The 27240-nt window shown below is 34.2% G+C and overlaps 1 protein-coding gene across 2 annotated transcripts in view; it reads left to right on the top strand.

Moving 5' to 3' along the window:
- Nucleotides 1-23004, top strand: part of USP38 (ubiquitin specific peptidase 38) — a 43029-nt gene extending 20025 nt beyond the window's left edge. For both annotated transcript variants that reach the window (XM_032246502.1, XM_032246501.1), the window contains 5 exons: nt 1258-1451; nt 4849-4942; nt 12107-12213; nt 13359-14718; nt 20184-23004. In XM_032246502.1, coding sequence (XP_032102393.1) covers nt 1258-1451; nt 4849-4942; nt 12107-12213; nt 13359-14718; nt 20184-20345 — 1917 coding nt within the window. In that variant the 3' untranslated portion in view covers nt 20346-23004. The remainder of the gene's footprint in view (nt 1-1257; nt 1452-4848; nt 4943-12106; nt 12214-13358; nt 14719-20183) is intronic.
- The last annotated feature ends 4236 nt before the right edge of the window (nt 23005-27240 follow it).

The raw sequence follows: 27240 nt of genomic DNA, 5'->3' as shown, positions 1-27240 counted from the left end.
TAGCAAAAGAATTGGAGAACTGAACTCAGTCAAACTTAACCAGAAATTAATAGAAGTCAATTCTATTGTGTTTTTATTTGAGATATGAATTTCAATATAAAGGTCTTATTATCTTTACTTCCGTATCTGAGATGGATTTAAAGCAGTTCTTTTTACTATATCATTAACTATATCATTAATAAATCAAACTTATTTTGATTGAGCTCAGAACACAAATACTTAAACAATTAATGTATATTGCTGGTGTGACACTGACACTTTAAAAGTAAATTATGTACAGGAGCATTGTGGAGTTGATTTGATGGTAATATGCATCTCTTTCAACATTGTCACTGGATCCATAGGTGATAGTTGCTGCACTTGTTAATTGATTACCATTCTTTGTTTATGAGAGTTTTTATGTTGAAAATTCTGATAACTCATACAGGCTCAGAAGAAACAAGGGGCTCACTCTAAGCCCAAAGAAAACACTTTTTCTTAGTTGTCAAAAAAAAAAAAAATCAGGAGATTGAAATTCCTTCAGAAAATGTTTGTTTGCTAAGATCTAAGTGCTAAATGCTAATAGCAGTCCAGATAAGTCCTAATGATTTTACCAACTTTCCTTATTCTTCAGTACTCTATTCATGCTCGAAATAATTTACACTTAAAATGTTATTTCATATTTCACAAAGGTAATAAGAAAAATCCATATGTTGTAATAATTTTCTATGTGGGTAACATGAGATTAAGTTTTATTTTCTTAAAGTTAAAAGTCATTGTGCATTGATGCTTTCATTTCTCATTTCTTAATTTGGGATTTTATTTCTAAGAGTTAACACTGAGTAAATATTAGTATTTAATGAAAAGGAAACATTTTATTACAAAATTTGAAAACCAATTGTTTGCTTATCTTGTTTAACTGAGAGCTAAAATTTAAGTCTTCATTCTGCTGCCTTTGAATAGCACTGACCTCAGACTTTTATAGACATTTTGCTGGCATATAGAGAATATAAATAGTTCAAATGTAACTTGAATTTCTGGCTTTTGAGTATTCTTCAACTTGATAAACTCTGTTATTAGAAGGTATTTATTTTTGCCTTGCAATGAAATTTGATATTTTGATGACTAGCCAAGTACTATCAGTTACTACAAAACTAAGTTGGGGGAAAGAAAGTTCAAATGTCAGTGTAAGAATCTTCTTAACGGTGTTAATTAATTTAACAACGAAAATAGTTTTTACTTTACTTTTAAACTGTTTTTCTTCTTTATGATCTATAGGATTTTCCTAAACCCAGTGAAGAGAAGATTAAGTTAATTCTCAATCAAAGTGCCTGGACTTCTCAATCCAATTCTTTGGCATCTTGCTTGTCTAGACTTTCTGGAAAATCTGAAACTGGGAAAACTGGCCTTATTAACCTAGGCAATACATGTTATATGAACAGTGTTATACAAGCCTTGTTTATGGCCACAGAGTAAGTTTAAATTTGAATCTTTTTAACTGTAAGAGTTGATGCATGCTAATGAAATATAAGATGATAGAATTGTTTCCACATTATTCCTTATAAATGGCATAAATGTTAACGTTTCTTATATTGCCTTATTCAGAAACGAAACTGCTTTTAGTGCCCAGAAACCATGAGAATATTAACATTAGGCTGGGTATGGTGGCTCACGCCTATATTCCCAGCACTTTTGGTGGCCGAGGTAGGTGGATCACTTGAGGTCAGGAATTCAAGAGCAGCCTGGCCAGCATGGCGAAACCCCATCTCTACTAAAAATATAAAAATTAGCTGGACGTGGTGGTGAGTACTTACAATCCCAGCTACTTGGGAGGCTGAGGCAGGAGGATCACTTGAACCCAGGAGGCAAAGGTTGTGGTGAGCTGAGATCGTGCCATCGCATTCCAGCCTGGGTGACAGAGCAAGATTCAGTCCCAAAAAAAAAAAAAAAAGAAAATGTTAGCATTAATTCTGCTTATTATTCATTGCATTTAAATGGCACTTTAAAAATTCTAATTTTTTAATAGTGTAACAGAAGGATTGATTGCACCTATTCCAAACAGTTTAAGTATACTAGAGTACTTCATTGTTATCCTGTGAGACTGTCATTTTTTTTAACATATTTAAATGTGTTTTGAGGGAAGTCATATATAATTTTATCTGCCTGTTGGTACTTTCATGCTTATCAGATCAACAACTTTGTTGCCGTTTATGAAGTTTAAGTTCTGCTTCTAACCCAGGACAATAATTACTGAACACATGTATATAAACAGACATGATCTTTTCCCCTCTTAAAAATTTTCTTTCGAATCCATTTTCTTTTGCAACTAAGCAAATAGGAAATCAGGGTCGGGCACAGTTGCTCACACCTGTAATCCCAGTACTTTGCGAGGCTGAGGCGGGCAGATCACAAGATCAGGAGATCAAGACCAGCCTGGCCAATATGGTGAAACCCTGTCCCTACTAAAAATACAAAAAATTAGCCGAGTGTCGTGGTATGCACGTGCCGGGCATGGTGAGCCAAGATTGTGCCATTGCACTCCAGCCTGGGTAACAGATTGAGACTCCATCTCAGAAAAAAAAAAAGAAAGAAATCAGAATGCTATTCCAGTTATGTAAATGCTATCTGCAAAGGTACAAAATAATGATAAACTTTTCCGGAAGACAAAAACATGGTTGAATTTTTCTCTTGAATACCAATAAAGTATTCATGGAACTTGCCCAAAGAGGTTTACAAATTGAGTTGTAAGCTTTTCCAAGTTGTTATGCCTGCCGAAAGGAATCATACACTATGAAATGTAGAACTCGCTTTATTTTTGGGCCCCAGATTATAGTATCAGCACTCATGTGTTTTTGGTTTAGCTTAGCATTTAGTTTTTTGATTTGTTTGTATTTGGAATTTGGGAAGGTTTTATTTTTGTTTTTTTAAGAAAATGTGTACCTTTAGACACAAGTGATACTAGGCTTAAGACTGAAAGAATCCCTTTCTTACCACCAGAGGTCATCTAGTCCAGACATCTCCTTTTACAAATGACAGAGAAAACAGACACCCAAAGCAACTGTAACTGGCAAGAGCAAATAGAAGTTATATCTTAATGACCAATGGCCAATGATATTATCTCTGAATAGGAAGACAGCATATTTTATTTCTTAAGTATTATATGAATTCTTCATAGTTTAAAAATAATTAAATTTTAAAGTATATAGAATAAAAATCAGACACTCCCATTTCCAAAAGTAATTTGTTAAAAGTTTGCATTGTTTCAGACCTTTTTTGGTACAGTTACATGTTTGTGTCTAATGTGAAAACAAATGCATTGTTTTTTTGAGAAAATTTGCAGAGAATCCTAATTATATAATCTTTTCCAGCCACTTGCTTTTATCATTTAATAATTTGTATTGGAAATATTCCTATGTTAAGGCAATACAGATCTGTGTCATTCCCAGTAAATGTGTATGCCATCATTTATGTAGTAATACTCCTATTGATGAATATTAGATTGTTCTGCTTATAATTAACATATCTCTGCCCTTATACAGATATAGGGGATTTTCTTTGAATATCTTCCATATCTTGCATATCCTTTGAATATCTTTCAACTTGCTTTCCAAAAAAGCTGTAGCATTTTGAACTCTGATGCTAATATAAAATTCTACATAGACCCTTTACCTTTAGCAGCAAAACAATCTTTTTAATTTTTTGCCAATATGAAGAAAAAGTCTCTGTTTTAATTTGCATATTGCTGCTAATTGTAGAGTTTTTCCCTCTGTTATTTTTGTTTATTCATTTGTGTTTTTCTTCCAAATAATCTGTTCTTTTTGTACATCTTTTTGTTGGGCCTCTTTTGTTTTTCTGTTGATTTATATATACCCTGGATGATCATCCTTTGCTACATGCTTTTTTTGAGTCACAGTTCAAGTTTATGGGGTGTTTTATTTATGATTATTTTACGTATTCCAGTCTTCCACTTTTCATTTATATTATCTGGACTTTAGAAAACCTTTACTCTAAATTTGTTCTTTCTTCATTTTAATGACTTCAGTAGTTTTATATTTTATATCTAGCTCATTAGTCCTGTGATATCTGTGATGGTGTATAATCTTATCTAACTACATTTTTTACCAAATGGACACCCAGTTTTCCCTTTGCTTTTTTTTTTTTTTAAGTAGTTTATCCTTTTCCCATGCTATACTCTTGAAATCACTTTATAGTGCATTTTAATGACAGCATATTTTTTATTTCATGAAGATTTGAAAGGATTTAAGTTGTTTACTTATGTTATAAATTAATGGCTTAACCTACTTCTATTTGCTAATCCAGAAAATAGAAATAATATGTTATAGCACATAGGCCATTAACAGGCTATATAGTAAGTGTTAGTTTATTGTCATTCCCCCCTCCTCCTTTACTGTAGTACAGGTAGATAACTTCCGCAGGTAAATGAAGTTTTACTTTAAGGGTAATAAATTCATGAACTAACTTGCTTTTAGCTTTTAAGAAATGCTTTTAAATGGCTAGGCACAGTGGCTCATGGCTGTATTTCCAGCACTTTGGGAAGCCAAGGTGGCTGGATCATTTGAGGCCAGGAGTTCGAGACCAGCCTGGCCAACATGGTGAAACCCTGTCTCTACAAAAGTCACAAAAATTAGCTGGGCACAGTAGCATATACCTGTGGTCCCAGCTACTTGAGAAGCTGAGGCACGAGAATCACTTGAACCTGGGAGGCAGAGGTTGCAGTGAGATGAGATTGTGCCACTGCCCTCCAGCCTGGGCAACAAAAGGAAACTCTGTCTCAAAAAAAAAAAAAAGCTTTTAAAAAATGCAAGTGTGTGTATACACATATAAATAAATCATTATATTCTCTTTCAGTTTCAGGAGACAAGTATTATCTTTAAATCTAAATGGGTGCAATTCATTAATGAAAAAATTACAGCATCTTTTTGCCTTTCTGGCTCATACGCAGGTGAGTGTGTATCTGCATAAAGTATGTTTAGGTTAACTGCATGGTAATATTCATTAAACTTTACATTATACCTTTTTAACTGATGAAATAATATATTAGATATCTCACCCAGTACAACAAATCCTTAGAAATGCTAAAGAGGTACTGCCTAAAATATGTACATATCAGGATATGCCCTAAGTTTCTATATTTTTCTCTTGCTTCCCATTTTTGTAGCTGAATATTATGCTGACCCATTGATCTAGAAATTTTTACAAAGAAAATATGACTTTCTATCCAATAAATAAGCTCCTTCATGAAGAATTATTTTTAAATGCATGATTGTTTCCTGAATCTAAATTAATAGATTTGTACAATAATGAGCAACTAAAATAATATTGTGGTGCCTGGGCTTTTTTTTTCTTTTCTTGTATATACCCATTCATTATAAATAAAGATCCCTGCAGTTCTGTTTATCTGATAAGTTCCAGAACTTAAACTTTCGTGGTGATCTTTCATGTCCACACATTAATCCATGGTAATTAATTTATGTTAATGGCACCAAGGTGGTCATATATAGTAAATATTTACTCAACAGACATTTATTAAGAGACACTATATGCAGTCAATGATAAGCATTAAGAGTCTTTATGTTCAAAGAACTTTTAGATTAGGTTTTGAGCCTATATGCATGAATAATATATATATCATTTATTTATAATATATATGATTACTTTTCTGGTTTTACTTTCATTGCCTTTATCTCACAGCAGTCTGAAGGAGTAGTAGTTAGAGCCAGAAGAAAAAAATAGGTTGAGAATTGATGGGATTCAATTGATGGGAATGCTTTTGTTTTCATTCTACAAGCTGAGAAATATCTCAAGTATAACTTCTTAAATGGAAAGAATCTAGACAGGATTGATATGAGATGATAGTAATGGCCTATGAGTAATTATACTCAGATGATTTTATTATTCTTTATCTGGGGGAAGTATGTTCACAAATTAAATTTACCATATCAAGACCAGGGGACATTAAATGAAAACTATCTCCTTCTTCACTCCCCTGTTGTTTCCTTGTAAATTGATTGTTGTGCTTTCTTTATCACTAGTCTGTATTTATTATACATAAAATATATATGTATATGTATATGTAGGCAGATATATACTGTATTAACTTACTAAATCAGAGCTATTAGAAAAAAAAAATCTTAGGGGAAGTTTCCCTGCTCCTCCCAAGAAAAGAAAAGTAGAAATTAACAAGAGCCTGATTAAAGCAGCCTGACAGAGATTATCTTAGGCAGATGGATTTTCCCATGTAATTGAAAAGTCCTTTTTTCTTATAATTAATAAAGGCAACATTTATTGAACATTTACATTTTTTTAGCTCCTAGTCTAAATGTTTTATGTCTTAATCATCAAAAGGAGTCTATCAGGTAATAAGGTATGTCCTCATTTTACAGATAAAGAAAACAGGTTTACATTACCTGTTCAGGGTCATGCAAATGAGCAGCTGGATTGAGATATGAACCAAACAGCTGTGAAGCCCATGTAGGCTAAACTTCCTTCCTTTAGAATACTATAAAAAGCCTTAATTTGGGTAAAATTTTTTGTTTTTTTTTTTTCTTTTTATTGCATTTTAGGTTTGGGGGTACATGTGAAGAACATGCAAGATTGTTGCATAGGTACACACATGGCAGTGTGATTTGCTGCCTTCCACCCCTTCACCTATATCTGGCATTTCTCCCCATGCTGTCTCTCCCCAACTCCCCACGCCCCGCTGTCCCTCCAGTATTTCCCCCCAACAGACCCCAGTGTGTGATGCTTCCCTCCCTGTGTCCATGTGTTCACATTGTTCAGCACCCACCTGTGAGTGAGAACATGCAGTGTTTGATTTTCTGTTCTTCTGTCAGTTTGCTGAGAATGATGGTTTCCAGGTTCATCCATGTCCCTACAAAGGACACAAACTCATCGTTTTTGATGGCTGCATAATATTCCATGGTGTATATGTGCCACATTTTCCCTGTCCAGTCTATCGTCGATGGGCATTTGGGTTGGTTCCAGGTCTTTGCTATTGTAAACTGTGCTGTAATGAACATTTGTGTGCATGTGTCCTTATAGTAGAACGATTTATAATCCTTTGGATATATACCCAGTAATGGGATTGCTGGGTCAAATGGAATTTCTATTTCTAGATCCTTGAGTAATTTTGGCCACACTGTCTTCCACAATGGTTGAACTAATTTACACTCCCACCAATGGTGTAAAAGTGTTCCTATTTCTCCACATCCTCTCCAGCATCTGTTGTCTCCAGATTTTTTAATGATCGCCATTCTAACTGGCGTGAGATGGTATCTCAATGTTGTTTTGATTTGCATTTCTCTGATGACCAGTGATGATGAGCATTTTTTCATATGTTTGTTGGCCTCACATATGTCTTCTTTTGTAAAGTGTCTGTTCATATCCTTTGCCCACTTTTGAATGGGCTTGTTTGTTTTTTTCTTTTAAATCTGCTTTAGTTCTTTGTAGATTCTGGATATCAGCCCTTTGTCAGATGGGTAGACTGCAAAAATTTTTTCCCATTCTGTTGGTTGCCAATTCACTCTAATGACTGTTTCTTTTGCCATGCAGAAGCTGTGGAGTTTGATTAGGTCCCATTTGTCTATTTTGACTTTTGTTGCCAATGCTTTTGGTGTTTTGGTCATGAAGTCCTTGCCTACACCTATGTCCTGAATGGTTTTGCCTAGATTTTTTCCTAGGGTTTTTATGGTGTTAGGTCTTATGTTTAAGTCTTTAATTCATCTGGAGTTAATTTTAGTGCAAGGTCTCAGGAAGGGGTCTGGTTTCTGCTTTCTGCACATGGCTAGCCATTTTTCCCAACACCATTTATTAAACAGGGAATCCTTTCCCCATTGCTTGTTTTTGTCAGGTTTGTCAAAGATCGGATGATTGTAGATATGTTGTGTTGCCTCCAAGTCCTCTGTCCTGTTCCATTGGTCTATAGCTCTGTTTTAGTACCAGTATCATGCTGTGTTGATTACTGTAGCCTTGTAGTATAGTTTGAAGTCTGATAGTGTGATGCCTCCCGCTTTGTTCTTTTTGCTTAGAATTGACTTGGCTATGCGGGCTCTCTTTTGGTTCCATATGAAGCTTAAGGTGGTTTTTTTCCAGTTCTGTGAAGAAGGTCATTGGTAGCTTGATGGGGATAGTGTTGAATCTGTAAATTATTTTGGGCACTATGGCCATTTTCACGATACTGATTCTTCCTAACCATGAACATGGAATGTTTCTCCATCTGTTTGTGTTCTCTCTTATTTCCTTGAGTAGTGGTTTGTAGTTCTCCTTGAAGAGGTCCTTTACATTCCTTGTGAGTTGTATTCCTAGGTATTTTATTCTCTTTGTAGCAATTGTGAATGGCAGTTCGTTCTAGAATTGGCTATCTTTGAGTCCATTATTGGTGTATAAGAATGCTTGTGATTTTTGCACATTGATTTTGTATCCTGAGACTTTGCTGAAGTTGCTTATCAGTTTCAGGAGATTTGGGGCTGAGACGATGGGGTCTTCTAGATATACAATCATGTCATCTGCAAATAGAGACAATTTGACTTCCTCTTTTCCTATTTGAATACCCTTTATTTCTTTTTCTTGCCTGATCGCTCTGGCTAGAACTTCCAGTACTATATTAAATAGGAGTGGTGAGAGAGGGCATGCTTGTCTAGTGCCAGATTTCAAAGGGAATGCTTCCAGTTTTTGCCCATTCAGTATGATATTGGCTGTTGGTTTGTCGTAAATAGCTTTTATTATTTTGAGATACGTTCTGTCAATACCTAGTTTATTGAGGGTTTTTAGCATAAAGTGCTGTTGAATTTTGTCAAAGGCCTTTTCTGCATCAATTGAGATAACCATGTAGTTTTTGTCTTTGGTTCTGTTTATGTGGTGAATTACGTTTATAGACTTGCGTATGTTGAACCAGCCTTGCATCCCCAGGATGAATCCTACTTAATCATGGTGGATAAGCTTTTTGATGTGCTGTTGCAATCGGCGTGCCAGTATTTTATTGAAGATTTTTACATCTATGTTCATCATAGATATTGGCCTGAAGTTTTCTTTTCTTGCTGAGTCTCTGCCAGGTTTTGGCATCAGGATGATGTTTGTTTCATAAAATGATTTGGGAAGGATTCCCTCTTTTTGGATTGTTTGGAATTGTTTCCAAAGGAGTGGTACCAGCTCCTCTTTGTATGTCTGGTAGAATTCGGCTGTGAACCCATCTGGACTTTGGCTTTTTTTGTGTGGTAGGCTCTTAATTGCTGCCTCAACTTCAGACCTTGTTATTGGCCTATTCAAGGTTTCGACTTCTTCCTGGTTTAGCTTGGGAGGATGCAAGTGTCCAGGAATTTATCCATTTTTTCCAAGTTTACTAGTTTATATGCGTAGAGTTGTTTGTTATAATCTCTGATGATGGTTTAAATTTCTGTGGAATCTGTGGTGATATCCCCTTTATCGTTTTTTATTGCATCTATTTGATTATTTTCTCTTTTCTTTTTTGCTAATCTGGCTAGTGGTCTATTTTGTTGATCTTTCCAAAAAACCAGCTCCTGGATTTATTGATTTTTTGAAGGGTTTTTTGTGTCTCTATCTCCTTCAGTTCTGCTCTGATCTTAGTTATTTCTTGTCTTCTGCTAGGTTTAGAGTTTTTTTGATCTTGCTCCTCTAGCTCTTTCTATTTTGATGATAGGGTGTCAAATTTTGATCTCTCCTTGCTTCTCATGTGGGCATTTCTTGCAATATATTTCCCACTAGAGACTGCTTTAAATGTGTCCCAGAGATTCTGGTATGTTTTGTCTTTGTTCTCGTTGGTTTGGAAGAACATCTTTATTTCTGCCTTCATTTCATTGTTTATCCAGTCAACATTCAACAGCCAGTTGTTCAGTTTCCATGAAGCTGTGCAGTTCTGAGTTTCTGAATTCTGAGTTCTAACTTCATTACACTGTGGTCTGAGAGACTGTTTCTTATGATTTTTGTTCTTTTGCGTTTGCTGAGGAGTGATTTACTTCCAATTATGTGGTCAATTTTAGAGTAGGTGCGATGTGGTGCAGAGAAGAATGTATATTCTGTGGATTTGGGGTGGAGAGTTCTGTAAATGTCTATTAGGTTTGCTTGGTCCAGGTCTGAGTTCAAGTCCTGGATATCCTTGTTAATTTTCTGTCTCGCTGATCTGTCTAATATTGACAATGGGGTGTTGAAGTCTCCCACTATTATTGTGTGGGAGTCTAAGTCTCTTTGTAAATCATTAAGAACTTGCCTTATGTATCTGGGTGCTCCTGTATTAGGTGCATATATATTTAGGATCATTAGCTCTTCTTGTTGCATTGATCCTTTTACCATTACGTAATGTCCTTCTTTGTCTCTTTTGCTCTTGTTGGTTTAAAGTCTATTTTATCAGAGACGAGAATTGCAACTCCTGCTTTTTTTTGCTTTCCATTTGCTTGGTAAATCTTCCTCCATCCCTTTATTTTGAGCCTTTGTGTATCCTTGCATGTGAGATGGGTTTCCTGGATACAGCACACCAATGGGTTTTGGCTTTTTATCCAATTTGCCAGTCTGTGTCTTTTGATTGGGGCATTTAGCCCATTTACATTTAGGGTTAATATTGTTATGTGTAAATTTGATCCTGCCGTTTTGATGGTAGCTGGCTGTTTTGCCCATTAGTTGATGCAGTTTCTTCATTGTGTTGATGCTCTTTACCATTTGGTACGTTTTTGGAGTGGCTGGTACTGGTTGTTCCTTTCTATGTTTACTGCCTCTTTCAGGAGCTCTTGTAAAGCAGGCCTGGTGGTGATGAAATCTATGAGTACTTGCGTGGTCACAAAGGATTTTATTTTTCCTTCACTTATGAAGCTTAGTTTGGCTGGATATGAAATTCTGGGTTGAAAGTTCTTTTCTTTAAGGATTTTGAATATTGGCCCCCACTCTCTTCTGGCTTGTAGGGTTTCTGCTGAGAGATCTGCTGTGAGTCTGATGGGCTTCCCATTGTGGGTTTCCTGACCTTTCTCTCTGGCTGCCCTTAGCATTTTCTCCTTCATTTCAACCCTGGTGAATCTGACGATTATGCGCCTTGGCGTTCCTCTTCTTGAGGAATATCTTTGCGGTGTTCTCTGTATTTCCTGGACTTGAATATTAGCCTGCCTTGCTAAGTTGGGAAATTTTCCTAGCTAATATCCTGAAGAGTATTTTCCAGCTTGGATTCATTTTCTCCGTCACACTCAGGTACACCTATCAAACATAGATTAGGTCTTTTCACATAGTCCCATATTTCTTGGAGACTTTGTTCGTTCCTTTTTACCGTAAAATTTTTCTTAACTGAGAACTTCATCGTTATATGCCACAAATAATCAAAATGTAAGAGAATTCTGAAGTTCCAACTTATAATTACATCTTTTAGATGCCTTTTCAGTTCTTTTTTGTCATGGCAAAAATCTAGGATTTGAACCTAGATCATTCCAGAGTCCACTATTTAATCACTAGTTTACACTGCCTCTATACTTTAAAAAAAAAAAATTAGGAAGGGTCCCTAAACAGTAAACTCACAATCTGCACATTTATAACATGTACCTAGTCAAGGAAAATTAGTGGATATGCATAACTCTATAGAGTTTTTCCTTTATTACTTTGTTCAAAATATACATTAATAAAATATATATTAATCTTTTTTAAATTTGATATTTCAAAAAATTGTGGACTCAAACACGTGACTATCATAGAGGGATGATACCAGGAGCATTATATCGAGACTTAAGAGAGACTTTATCACTAGTCTGTATTTATTATATATAAAATACATATGTATATATGTATACCTAGGCAGATATATACTGTTTTGGGTTTAGTAAAGTAGACATGGGTTCTACTTTAATGCCCTGTGCCACTCATTTAGCTGTATGACCCTGGGCAAGTCACATAAGTTTCTGTAGCTCTTAATTCTCCTCAAGTTATGGCTAAAAATTACCTAATTTTATTTCTAAATAATTTTACCTGTCCCTATGTTGCTATATCTGGCACTTTTTAGTAAAGGCTGATGCAATGTAACTTTCAATAATCTTTATTAAAAACTGTATATTAAGATTTCAGTTACTTGGTTCATGCTATAAGAATCACTTCCTTATATTTTCTCAACTGCCATCAAAAGAGGGAAGCATATGCACCTCGGATATTCTTTGAGGCTTCCAGACCTCCTTGGTTTACTCCCAGATCACAGCAAGACTGTTCTGAATACCTCAGATTTCTCCTTGACAGGTAAAAAGTATTCTTAAAATCATGATTTGAATGTTGTCTTTCATAACAGTTTAATTCTACTTAATATTGTTTTTACCTTTAAAAACATATTTCAAATGTTACTCTTTAAAATACCATTGCATTTCTTGTATTTTTTTTATGTTTTCTTTTGTTTTTAATTTGTTTTCTTTTTTGAATTTTCTTCCTTGAGACCGGCTGTTCTCAAAGTGTGATACAAGGACCCCTGCGGGTTCCCAAACACTTTCAGGAGTCTGTGAGGTCTTCTCTTTTCCAACAACATAATTGTGTGAGGCCAGATTTTCTTTATATCCTCCATCCAAAAAAACATATAACAATAGAATGTAGACATATGAGGCTCCAGCTGTCTTCTATTAAGCCAGATACTTAAAATATTTACAAAATGTAAAACACTGCCGTTCTTGCTTTTTTTGTTTTAAAAAATATAACTTTTTCATTTTTAAAATGTTATTAATATTAAATAATGGGTTTATTATTGTTAAATGTTAATGTTTTATTTTCTCAGTTCTGACAGTAAATATCAATAGATATAACCTATATAAAGGAAAGCTCTTTGTTTTTTAATTATTTGTAAGAGTATAAAGGGGTCCTGGGACCAAAAAATTTAAGATCCACTCTTTTAGACTAGTTCATAATTGTATGGGTTTGATATATTTTATTGTCACCTGACCACTTAATTAATAAAACCTGTTATCTGTTATCTTCCTGTCTTTGTTCTACTGTGTGGAATGAAGTTATTTGGGCTCGGTATGTGTAGCTTTCCTTCCATTCAGCTAAGAATCTATTCAGTGGTTTCTTTGTGCCTGACTTTCTATGAGATGTCAGGAAGACAGATATATAAGACAGTTAAGGAACATTTATAATTAACTGTAATGTAATAAGTTCTATTAAGTAGCAGTATGAAGAAGGTGTAATGAGAATATAGACTAGTAATAGCCACTTAGCTATTTTTTCTGCATTCTGAAACTGTTCAATTTGTTTTTAATTAAAACAGGAATAAAACCTGATTTGTTTATCTTAAGCATTAAATTTGATTAAAACAGTTTATGGAAGCCACTAATATTTTTAAATAGAAATGACATTTGAAGTTAATTTAAGTAACTATATAATGATATACTCTCCTGCAGGCTCCATGAAGAAGAAAAGATCTTAAGAGTTCAGTCCTCACACAAGGCTTCTGAAATTCTGGAATGTAGTGAAACTTCTTTACAGGAAGTAACTAGTAAAGCAGCTGTACTAACAGAGACCCCTTGTACAAGTGATGGTGAGAAGACTTTAATAGAAAAAATGTTTGGAGGAAAACTACGAACTCACATATGTTGTTTGAACTGCAGGAGTACCTCACAAAAAGTGGAAGCCTTTACAGATCTTTCTCTTGCCTTTTGTCCTTCCTCTTTGGAAAACATGTCTTTCCAAGATACGGCGTCATCACCCAATGCACAAGATGGTGGTCTGATGCAAGCCACTATACCCAGTCCTTCAGAAGAACCAGTAGTTTATAATCCAACGACAGCTGCCTTTATCTGTGACTCAGTTGTGAATGAAAGAACCATAGGCAGTCCTCCCGATGAGTTTTACTGTTCTGAAAACACTTCTGTCCCTAATGAATCTAACAAGATTCTTGTTAATAAAGGTGTACCTCAGAAAACAGGAGGTGAAACCACACCTTCAGTAACTGACTTACTAAATTATTTTTTGGCTCCAGAGATTCTTACTGGTGATAACCAATATTATTGTGGAAACTGTGCCTCTCTGCAGAATGCTGAGAAAACTATGCAAATCACGGAGGAACCGGAATACCTTATTCTTACTCTCCTGAGATTTTCATATGATCAGAAGTACCATGTGAGAAGAAAAATTTTAGACAATGTATCACTGCCACTGGTTTTGGAGTTGCCAGTTAAAAGAACTACTTCTTTCTCTTCACTGTCAGAAAGTTGGTCTGTAGATGTTGACTTCACTGATATTAGTGAGAACCTTGCTAAAAAATTAAAGCCTTCAGGGACTGATGAAGCTTCCTGCACAAAATTGGTGCCCTATCTATTAAGTTCTGTTGTGGTTCACTCTGGTATATCCTCTGAAAGTGGCCATTACTATTCTTATGCCAGAAATGTCACAAGTACAGAGTCTTCATATCAGATGTGCCACCAATCTGAAGCTCTGGCATTAGCATCCTCCCAGAGTCATTTACTAGGGAGAGATAGTCCCAGTGCAATTATCGAACAGGATTTAGAAAATAAAGAAATGTCAAAAGAATGGTTTTTATTTAATGACAGTAGAGTGACATTCACTTCATTTCAGTCAGTCCAGAAAATTACGAGTAGATTTCCAAAGGACACAGCTTATGTGCTTTTGTATAAAAAACAGAATAGTACTAATGGTTTAAGTGGTAATAACCCAACCAGTGGACTCTGGATAAATGGAGACCCACCTCTACAGAAAGAACTTATGGATGCTATAACAAAAGACAATAAACTATATTTACAGGTAAGTTGGAATTATAAGCTTTGTTATTTGTGGAAAATATTAAATAATTAACAGATAGTTAAATGAGTACCCTAATTTTAAAATCTAACTGATAAGTTTTTATGAAATTCTGAAATTTGATTCTGGATTTATATGACATTCTCAACCTGTAAAATTAAATTGCTTTACTTTCTGATATTGTGACTTAATTTAAATGAAAAGTGGCAATTAGATGTAATGCAGAATGTAACACTTTATGTGTTAATTGCAAACGATGGCTCATTATGAAATCATGCCATACAGAAATATAGAAAGTTTAATAAAGTGGACGTATCCTCCCACTTCACCCACCAGGGGAAGCAACTGCTAAATGTGGTGTTTATACCTGCAAGACCTTTGTGTAAATATTTTAAGAGTCATTTATTGATATTTAGGTGGATAAGATTAAAAAAACACTAAAAGGTAGATTATGTAAAGAAAAGATATTCATATTCTTTGAGGATGTGGGCAGTAAAACCAAGGAGATAATACAATTGTAAATAAAAGCCATGGAATGTTTTTATGTGAGATAAATTTACTCATAAATATACTTCTTTCAAGAAGTTCGTGATTTTATTACTTAAGTTAAGGCTAATAAAAAGTTAAAGTCTTGCTGAAAGAATTTTTTTTTTTTTTGAAGCTTACCAATTTCTCAATATACAGAGCTAACAGTAAATTACAGGTGAAATTCTAGGTATATTAATTGGGTAGTCCAAGTGATTTCAAGTTTTAATGAGTATGTTTTAAAATTTTTGTGTTTGAATGTCACTCCTAAAAAATACAGACAGAGTAAGAAGTGAGCCAATATAATACTGATTTTTAGAGGGAAATTTTCTCAAAAGCTTTCAAATGTACTGCATTATAAAATACTCATCTGACACATTTTTAAAGAAGTATAGCAATGTTCTTGCGTGACACACACAAAAATTAACTTTACGGAAAATAAAAACAAAAATCAGAATATTTGTTTGAACTGATTAACTACTGAAGACTCTAACATCCAGTCAGATGGCTTATGATCAACATACTAGAAATAGAATATATTCAACTGTGTTCTTCCTAGATATCATATAAGCTCTAGTTAGATCTTCACGATTCTTGAAGTTTGAAAAGGTGGAATGAGGAGGAAAGGATTAGTTTGGAATAGAAAATTTCTACAATATAAAAGATAGATACAAGGCCTATTACAGTTTTGACTTTTAGATGATTATGTATCAGTGTTTGAGTGAAATATATTTGTCAAAGGAGAAATACAGGTTTTGAAAGACAAAAAACTACCCTCATTTCTCTGATTAGAATCCCAAATGCTTGTATAGTCAGAGCAACACTTGTTCGTAGCTTAGCTTTTAAGTGATTTTCCAGTTTATCTTGCAGTTTAGGCCGTTACTTTCTGATTATGCAATATTTGAGCATGAGGAACCATCTTTTCATTATTATTTTAAGGCTCTTATGTAACTTTATTATAAAGAAAAAGCATTATGTATTTTGTTAATTCAGTTTTTCAGTGTTATGCAGTTCTAAATTCGATCTTAAGTTTCATATTGACAAGTTGTTTAGTGCAAAAAAAGATACTGCAAAATTTTTAATTAAGGTATCTACGTGTATTAAGACTAGGTAGTAAATCAAAGTTTCATTATCAGAGTACCCTTTGAAAGCAAAATATAATAATAAATATTCAATTTTCTTTTTTTTTTTTTTTTTTTTTTTTTAGACTGTCTCATTCTGTCACCCAGGCTGAGGTGCAGTGGCATGATCGTGGCTTACTGTAGCATTGAACTCCTGGGCTCAAGTGATCCTCCTGCCTCAGCCTCCTGAGTAGCTAAGGAGTACAGGCATATGTCACCATGCCTGGCTAATTTAAAAAAAAAAAAAAAAAAATTTAAGACTATTTTGCTATTTTACCCAGGCTATTCTCAAACTCCTGGGCTCAACCAATCCTTCTTCCTCAGCCTCCCAAAGTGGTGGGCCACTACATGTGGCCCAATAATCAACTCTTAATTAGAAATTTATAATTAAGAGTGTGATTATTTACATTTATTTAGTTTTTGACACAGAGTCTCACACTGTCACCCAAGCTGGAGTGCAGTGGTGCGATCTCAGCTCACTGCAAGCGATTCTCAGGTCTCAGCCACCAAAGTAGCTGGGATGACAGGCATACCCCACCATGCCTGGTAAATTTTTTTGTCTTTTTAGTAGAGATGGGGTTTTGCCATGTTGGCCAGGCTGGTTTCAAACTCCTGGCCTCAAGTGATCTGCCCACCTTGGCCTCCCGAAGTGCTAGGATTACAGGCATAAGCCACTGTGTCCAGCCTATTTACTTTTAAAAACAGTGATTGATAAAGGCTTAAATTGTGAAGTTTTTCATACCATTTAATCAGATCATTCTGGTATTTTAAGTGCATGATAAGAGACTACGTTGTTTATTCTGTTATGTGAATGCACACGTGCTCATAATTGCCAGGCAATTGGAAACTATAGTGTTGAGGTTGTGAATACAGCAGTTTTCAGCTATCACTTTTTAGTTTTAAACACATGGATCATGTACATGTGTGTTTTCATTCTGGCTACTATCTTCATTTTTATATCCATTTTTGAGATACAATTATAAAAATATGTCATGCTTCATAATAGATTATCATGTCTGTACTATAGCTTTAAGAAATAGCAGTATACCTATTTATAAAACAGTTATAAAAACTTAAATAGTAAAAATAAGGATGTGAAGTGAACATTTTTATTTCCTCTGCTCTTAAACAGTATTGCTAATCTACCATTTTTGTTCATATCGTGGTAGCTGCTTTCATTTTAGTGTTTCATAATCACAAGAGAAACTCACCTTGTGACAATTTTAAGGAGTTTTTTTTAGGATTTCATTTTTAAATTTTAGTATTTTATTTTTCAATTTTAAACCTAGCCACAACCAGATTTACAAGTGTTAGAAAATGTTGCTCTTTTGAGTATTGGCAAGATCCATAGTTTTTAAAAACCTAGGCAAAAAATCTTTTATGACAAACCATTTTCTACTCTGTGTATCATTGCCTGACATTTGAGAAAACAATACAAATTGTGAATCTCGAAGTAAATTTTTGAAAGGGATTTTTTCTTCATATATTTATTTCCCTTCAGTCCAGCTTCCATTAGGAGTATCACTATTGTTTTAGTGTCTGGATTACAAAAACTATGCCTTTGGTTAGGATCCAGTGAGAGATTGTGTAATGCATCATCATTGCATTGTCCAGATTCTTCACTCATCTATCCTGCATCAGCCACAGACTGCTTCCCATCTTTTCTTGCTTTATTTCTTTCCTTTGTTTCTTTGAAGGAAGTGGTAGTTTAACTTCTTTTTTTTCTTTTTCATACATTCAGAAGAGTATATTCAATATACATATGTGTACAGTTTAAAGAAAAATAAAAGGATTAATGCCAACAGTTTTACTTGAATGAGATATATTGAAAATTATTTGTCTTAAGGAGCAGTAACTTTTCTGTGACTAGACCTGTAGTCTACTGAAATTAGAATTAACTTTAGTACTTGATATAAATTACACATTCTATGATAATCATAATTTTGGCATTGTATACAATGTTGTTACCTATATTAAGTAAAATGAAAGACAGTTTTTCCTATTTTTATCCACTGTCTAAGTTTATTGTCAGAAAACAGAATACCACACATTTTTTCTGTCAGCCGTATACTTCTATAAATAATAAAGCAGAAAAGGAATATTTCTTTTTTGGGATGCTGTATATCTTGAAATACAATATAGGTTTCATGGGTACAGATGCAATGGAGTTACTAATTTTGTATTTTATGTCATTCGACATAGTTTCTGAAAGGGAATCACTGTATAAAAATGTCTATGCAAAATTTGCCATATTTTTTAGTAGCAGAAGTTCAGGCTGAACTTCTTGAGCTCTACCTTACATGTTTGTTAAGTTTTAATTTATTAGGGAACATCATCTATATATCTGAAACCGTGTATTGTTTCTCAGATATAGAGTCATAGTTTCATTTCTTGTTTGGATAATTTAATACATTAGAGAGCTAGAACAACGAGGATTGGCGGGGGTTGTGTGTCTGTTTCTGATGTTACTTATGGCACTTATTTTAAATCTGTAAAACATTTGTAATTCTTTAATTTTATAGATGAAAGGATAAATTAATATATATATCACCTTTAAAATACTGTGTAGGTAGACATTATACCAAAGAGCCAGCAATTACAAATGTAAATGACGCAGTAGATTACAAAGGTTTTTTTCAGAAATATTTTGCCAATTAAGTTTTAAAAGCTCTATCAGAGACTGGTTAGTTAAGCCACTTTGTTACAAGGATTTAGCAAAGGTCCCTTTCAGCCATAGAAATAGGTGATTCTTGATGATTTTGTGTACTGAGACTTGAACAGAAGGTCCTGTATTCCACTGAAAAAATAAGGTATCCATAATGTGAGGGATAAGTGTTAGGGTATGCCTGGGTCTTTTCTTCACAATGAAAATTTGAGCATTTTGTGAAAGGGGAAGAATAGTTGACTAAATCATTTTAGCTAGAAATTATAAAATAATATTACCTTGCCAGGTGGAACAAAGTCACTAGGCATTAAATTGAAAAATTGAAATAATAAAATTTTTGTTATTAATGTTAACTGTATTTTAAAAGCCCTTCAGGCTGCTTATGCTAACAAGTTCAGGGGTATCCTGTGACCAGTAACTTTTAAACCTTATTTTCACCAACTCCATTTGAAATCTGTAGATCCTCTCCCAGAAAAATAGGCACATGCCAGAATATTTTGCATATTTTCCAAAGAGTTTGTGGGTCCCCAGTTTTAGAATACAGTTGTACACCTTGCCAAATGAATCTGCCATTATTTATTCACATTTGCCCCCTGTGAAGCTAAGCACCTAATACTATTCTAATCTGAAATCATTAATATTTATTGAGTACCCAATATATGCCTGGCATCTAGATTAATATAACTGATTTCTGATAAAAAGTTTTCCAGATAAGGAAAAGTTTTAGATATTACTGTAAGGAGGTAGGCTTCATTTTACTTGTCAGTGTTTTTTGAGACTAGTCTTATTGTTCATTGAGAAATAGTCTATGGAAAGGGTAGAAAAAAATTCAGTCTTCTTCCTTTATCCATACCTTTAACTGTTATCACCCACTTCCAAAATAGCCTCAATTGCTGGAGAATAATCTATTGTGATAATCTTTGAATTCTATGTTAAATATACTAGAAAACAATCTATTCCAATATGTTTTAGAGAGTGTTGCAGGAACTGTAATATTTTCTTAGAGAAATTTTTTTTCTTAGGTGCTTTAATTTCAAAGTTACTAAGATTTGAAGAATGCTTATAAGGATTAACGTAGTTTAAAATATTTCTGTAGGTGATATAACCATCCATTGTATTTAGCATTTTAATTTTATAAAAATTATTTTTAATTTTAGGAGCAAGAGTTGAATGCTCGAGCCCGAGCCCTACAAGCTTCATCTGCTTCTTGTTCATTTCGGCCCAATGGATTTGATGACAATGACCCACCAGGAAGCTGCGGACCAACTGGTGGAGGGGGCGGAGGAGGATTTAATACAGTTGGCAGACTCGTATTTTGATCCTTAGAGAGTCCAAAATGCACTGGTCACGAAACGTCTAATACTATGACTGTTAAAATGTCAAGACTATAGCAAATATCTATCTTTTATTTTTCATTAGACCCTTAAACTTCAAGAGAACACGCTCAGTGCTTGTTTTTATTTTCTTGACACATTTATTAACAAAATGCATCATGGAAAAAAAAAATCTACCTCTTAAAATTCCATTTGCTTTTATGGTTAGACATGCTTGACCAAAAATGTTCAGAAGAAAATATGTACCCGGTCCCTAATTAAGCTGCATTAAATTTGGTAGAAGCATTTAAATGGTCTATCTTCAGTTTTACTGAACAAAAAATGTAATTTATTTAGCATTCTTTATAAAAGAATTGATGCTAGAGGTAAGAAAATAATTGTTTTTTAAAAAATCCTTTATGTCTTCTGTAATTACCCCATTATTAAATTCAAGTCTTTGAAAATCAACTAGAGATGATAAAATCTCTAAAGAAGGCAATAACAAAATTTATCAAGATATCGTACTTTTCAGTTTTTGTTTAGTGTCTTCAGCATCACTGTATCTGCATTTTAAGTGCAAATGTTTTTAAAAAGGATTCTTTAGACATATGTGCTGAATTGATTTTAAGAAAGTTGCATGATCCTGTAGGAGCAACATTTTTACCTAAAAAATGCTAACTTTGTAGTATTTCTAATTGTTCAAGGATTTTAAAATTCTATTTCAGGGAGTATATCTTCTGTGTGTTTTGAAGGAGGTGAGTTCTGTATGTGCCTTGCAGTACTGTAATTCAAAAATAGGAATCTTTGGCTGCAAAATGTTTTTTAAAAATGAAATGTTAGGAAGTAATTTTTGTGCTAACATTAAAATTATAACTTTTGAAAGGAATTAGATTTTCCAGAAGTAAAATCTGATGGTTCTAAATCAATGAGTGTGATACTTCATTTTTAACTCTCAGAAGAATTCAGAGTAAATGAATCCAGCTAAGTAAAAAATCTTTCTTGATTTTGTTACTTATGCCTCAGAATATTAAACATTGATCACATATTTTTAGAGTTGTACATTTGAGTTTTTTGTTTGTTTGTTTCAGTCATATGTTTTGCACATTTATTTCTGTTTTCACAGTTTTAGATAAAATGTTAAAATGCCAAACCCTACCGTCCTATACTTTCTATTGCCAGGAAACTGGAAACATGTCATTTCTCCTGAGTCTGGATTATACAGTACTCAAGAGTTATCCCAGTTATCCCCTTCCTAAAGGTTTTAACTTATCCACAGTTGTGCATTGTTCTAAAGATTGGTCTCATTTATTTTGAAAACATTTTAAGGAAAGAATGTTCTTGGGTGATTTGGAGTTTATCTTTTTCCCAAGCTTTTATGGAAGTGGTTAAAAAACAGAAATCCTCATGTTTATTCCACTACCTCCCATTCCTAACCTGTTTCTAGTCACCGGGAAGATTAGGAAAGCAGGTTAGACTAAAAACTGAAAATTATTTGCAGATTTAATCAAGGTTCTCCTCCTTATAAATGAATGAACGAGTTATCATGCTTTTCTGTGATCTTCCATTCCCAATAGTGAATTTCTGAACTACCCTGTGTATTCAGTTATCCACTTAATAGTAACTTATGATCAGATTATATCAGTCTTGGCATTTATTGAAATTGGTAAAGTCATTTAATACTTGGTAGATTGATACTGGGCTAAGATGCTTCTAGGAACTTTCATAAAAGCAATTAGACTTACACAGCTTTATCTGTGAATATCAGGTCTCTCAAGGATTTTATGTATCAAGATAATATATATTGACTTTTTAAAATGATAAAATGAATTCTAGTTAGTATCTGCTGTGGACTGGTTCCAGAACGCCATACCCTGATATTGAAATCCACAGATGCTCAAGTTCCTTATATAAAATAGCACAGTATTTGCATATAACCAATGTACATCCTCCCATATTCTTTAAATAATCTCTAGATGATTAGATGTGATTGCATAGCACTTACATTGTGCTATGTAGTTGTTATACTGTATTGTTTTTTCATTTGTATTATCCTTTATAATATTTATTGGTTTTTTAAACTTTCTATCCAAAGTTGTCTGAATCCACAGATACAGAGCCTGAGGATTTGGAAAGCTGACTGAATGTAGTAACTGAGAGTATTCAAATGATAACTTTATACCAATACCAAAAATTTGAAGACTTCCTTTTAACATTAAAAATATAGTAACCTTTTAAATTATTTGTTGAATTAAACATATGTGGAACCAGAATAATCAGAAGCTTCATTCAAAACCTATGCAGCTGAACTTTTTTTAGTAAGGTAATACTCAGGACTGCTCTGATTCTAACAGATCCCTGTTACTTCATTACAGATTTATTTGTCATATTAGGTTTTTTATTTCTCCTGTATTTCTAACCCTTGTACTTAGCTCCAATTCTAGGAAATACTGTTGTGAGGTTTGATTCTGAAGACTGAGTAGAGTACAATTGCTGTTTGTCTTTCCTTTAGTCCAAAGTAATCAGTTTAAATGAAGTTGCTCATTGCTGCTAAGAAGCATTAGGCTTCACTGTTAGCAAAAATGAAAAACTATAAATCTCAGTTTGTTTCTTTCAAAGATGTTTATTGACACATTTGAAAAAGTAAAAAATTGTTTAGAGATATGCAGAGAGGGAAATATATATGATGTCAAACAAACCCCGGTAACCTAGTCACTAAGCAGTTGCCTATGCAACTCTGACTTACAGCATTAACATATCTCAAATTGGAGGAAGGATTCTAGTTCATTCTCCAAGCATCTTCCCACTGCCTCTCTTCCAGCTAAATAATCAGAGAAGCGGGGCAACATATACCTGGAGAACCCTGACTTTTGTTTCCATATCTTAAATTATTGGTAGATCCTTTGGATTTAGAGATAAAAATCCATTATGATGTCTAGAGGTATTGGGGGGTCCATGTGAAAGGTTCAAACAGCACAGCTGGAAAGAATAAAAATATTTCAAGCTAAGTCTTAAGTTTAAATCATGTTTTTTTCTCTTTAGTTCTGTTCTTTGTATCATAATATTATTTACAAAGGTAGTTGTTTTCTTTTAACATACTACCTCTTTAAAGCTATTCTCTTATAAGTGGGGTTGGATGCTTATTGTGTGCCCAGCACAGTTTAGGAAAAAAATAATTGGCATAATTTGTCCAGTTACTGGAAGTCTTCATTTTGCTGCTGTGTACTTAGCTCCAGGTTTTAATTCTCTGTCTATCTTTTCCTATGATTGTGTACTTCATAAAATATATTCCATATAAAGAGCACTTTTAAAATGAGTATTTCAAAAATACTGTACATTTATATATTTTTCTCTCATGAAAATGCTGTAGTTTATATATCATTTCGTCATTCATTTTTTCTAAAGAGTTTAGATTTCTAAAACTAAATAGTCCTGAGGTGGAGAAGAGTAAGTTATTCACATTTTATAGAAAACTTACTAGGAAATGCTAACTGGTTGTCATTAGCAACTGAGTGACATCATCCAGAAGAGTAAGGTTAAATCTTGGATAATGCAAACCTGTAACTAGGAAGTTAAAGTACAATAGTAAGGAAATGTGAATTAAAAGTTGTTATCCCAAAGAAACAAATAATTCTAAAATATAAGCTATAAGCTATTTCCTTTGTATATTCTTAAGCTTTATCAAACTTCCATGTCTTCAGTGTTAGCCTACGTTAATTTTTTAAGAGTCCTTTTTTAGAAGTGAACAAACCTCAAAAAGAATGGGGGATTAAAAAAAAAAACACTGCTTTAAAAAAACTAGCTTGTTTAAAAAAAAGCTTTCTCATATGAAGAAGTTTGGAATAATAATTATAGAAATAATTTTTAAAGAAATGAGAATCAAGATTTTTATAAAATCAACAATCTAGGTTTCACAAATTCAAAAGGATTTATTATGTAAAACCACTAGCCCAGTTACATAACCAGAGTGGACTTAATATTAAAAATAGAATCTAAGAAGTCAGCCAAGTGTATTGCCAGCTCTCGTCAGTGTCTGTTACGACCTGCAGTTGTTTTTCTCTCCATGGATCTCATGTTTTCATGTTTTGCTTGTGTTGTTGAAACACACACAGACACCCCTTGATTTCAGAGGGTGAAAAATTTAGGCTTTCCTGGCCAGATCATCAGTTTTTATCCTTGCATTTCATGTTAAAATGACTTGAAGAGCATTTTTTAAAATAATACTATGTCCAAGCCTCATCCCAGACCTATTACGTTAATGTGGAGACTGGGCATCAACATTTTTGAAGTGCCTCACGTGATTTTAATGTGTCACCTGGGTTGAGAACTAACTGGACTACATAAGGAATTTTTTCCCCTCGTAGGTCTTTCTTTCAAGTGTATTATCAGTGTATGCTGAGAGTCTACCATGTGCTGGATGCTGGCAGATATTTATGTGTCTTTTTAACTTATACCAGCCCTGTAAGTGCGCTCATACCCATATCCTCCCTCACACCTTAATGGGGAAAGAAAATAGATTCCAATTAAAGAACTTGCTCAATGTCACACACCTAGTAAAAATCAGAACTAAGATTTTAACCCAAGTCTTCAGAACTCCAAAGTCAATACTCTAATAAAGCAATAGGACTTAAACAAATTACATATTAACAAAAGCTTAATGAATTTTATAAAATGAAATCTCAGTGTATTTCACTTATCCTTTTGCACTCCAAACATGATTCTTTAAGAAAAATAAAATCTACTTTGTTCAAACCTATATGTGATAATACAAAGGGTTGAGAAATGTGGTTGTTAACAAACTCATTTGTTAAACCCATCTAGTTTCTGCTTGCTTTACTAGCCTTATCTCTTCCATTCTTGCCTTTATGTCCTCTCTCATGCATATTGGACCTTACATCATTTTTATTCACACAGCACCATATACTTGCCATCTCAAGACCTTTGTACATGCAGGTCTCAGGATAGCATACCATTTGCCTCACCCTACTTTTTCTTCCCAGCTTTCAGCTGACTAATTGCCTCTCACTCTTCAGTATGTTCATATCTTCTCATACTGACCTCCCAAACTGATTAGTCCCCCCACCTTTATCCTGGGTTATGTACTGTGGTTCCCTTTGAGAAGGCCATGGCTTAGCAGTGGGGCTAAATTAGCACTGGAGTTAAGGCCAATTCTTTACAGTGTAAAGTTTATCCAACGAAGATTAAAAGTAGGTCTTAAAAGGATCAAATTCTAATGCTGGTTAAATTCTTTAATTTATCTGCATACAGGACAAAGTGCAACCCTCTTTAAAGAAATGCAGGCCAAGCACAGTGGCCCATGCCTATAATCTCAGCACTTTGAGGGGCCGAGGCAGGCAGATCACGAGGCCAGGAGTTGGAGACCAGCCTGGCCAACATGGTGAAACACTATATCTACTAAAAATACAAAAATTAGCTGGACATGGTGGCATGCATCTGTAGTACCAGTTACTCAAGAGGCTGAGGTAAGAGAATCGCTTGAACCCAGGAGCAGAGGTTGCGGAGAGCCAAGATCGTGCCACTGCACTACAGCCTGGGTGACAGAGCAAGATTCTGTCTCAAAAAAAAAAAAAAAAAAAAATGCAGTATACATAGCCAGCATTTAAGAAAGTAAAATTTACAATATCCAGCAGCTGGATATTGTAAAAAGTATTGATCAAAAAGTACGAGGCATTCAAAGGAGGAAAATCCAGAAATTATGGTAAGAAGGGAATTTGTGAAGTAGGAACTTAAAAGGAATCTAAAGAAAATTACGAGCACGATGAAGAAAAAAATGGAACATCCAAGAGTTAATTATCTAAGAGAAAATTAAAAGCACCCAGGGGAAAATATAAGATCAGCAAACAATACCCAGCACACAGGCCAAGTCTATCCTGCATCCTGTAAGTTTTATTGGAACATTGCTATACCTGTGACATGTTGTGTATGACTATTTTTACACTACAATGGTAGAGCTGAGTAGTTGTGACAGAGACTATATGTATTAGTTTGGTCTCGTACTGCTGTAAAGAACTGCCCAAGTCTAGGTAATTTATAAAGAAGAGGTTTAATTGACTCACAGTTCTGCATGGCTTGGGAGGCTTCAGGAAACTTACAATCATGGCAGAAAAGGAAGCAGACACTACAACGTGGCAGGCAAGAGACAGCAGGGAAAACTACCTTATAAAACCATTAGATCTCATAAGAACTCCCTATCCTAAGAACACCATGAGGGAAATCATCCCCATGATCCAATCACCTCCCACCAGGATCCTCCCTCAATACCTGGAAATTAAATCCAAGATGAGATTTGGGTGGGAACACAAAACCTAACCATATCACCATATGGCCTGCAAAGCCTAAAATATCTACTATGGCAGACAAAAAAACTCTGATCCATGATATAGAGAAACAAAAGACTAGTCATTTTATCAGAATATGAAAGACAGAAGGATAGTGGAATGGCATCTAAAAAGTACAGAAGCAGAAAAAAAAATGTCAACCTAGTGAATATTCACTATATCCAGTGAATATTCGTTCAACATGAAGGTGAAATAGATATTTTTAGACAAAAGCTGAGGGAATTTTTTTTCTTGAATATTTGCACTACTAGATAGGTTAAAATTCTTCAGGCTGAAGAGAAAAAACATACCAGATGGAAACTTGGATCTATAAAAAGGAAAGAAGGTTTGGAAATGGATTTGATGCCACTGACTCAATTTACAAAACAAGAAAGCAAGGACAGTTTTGGGAAGCTTAAGACACACTGTGCCCATGAGCAGCAATTTGGACCTTCTGCTCCATCCACTGTGCATCAAATGTACACTGAACAGACAAAGAGCCCCAGTAAAAGTATAAACATGAACTAACACAGAGGTGGGCAAACTACAGCCTCTGACCCAGCCAC

This window comes from Sapajus apella, unplaced genomic scaffold, assembly GCF_009761245.1.
Source record: "Sapajus apella isolate SASKATOON/1434 unplaced genomic scaffold, GSC_monkey_1.0 scaffold61, whole genome shotgun sequence".
Taxonomy (NCBI): Eukaryota; Metazoa; Chordata; class Mammalia; order Primates; family Cebidae; genus Sapajus; species Sapajus apella.
This window is presented reverse-complemented; position numbering and strand designations above follow the sequence as displayed.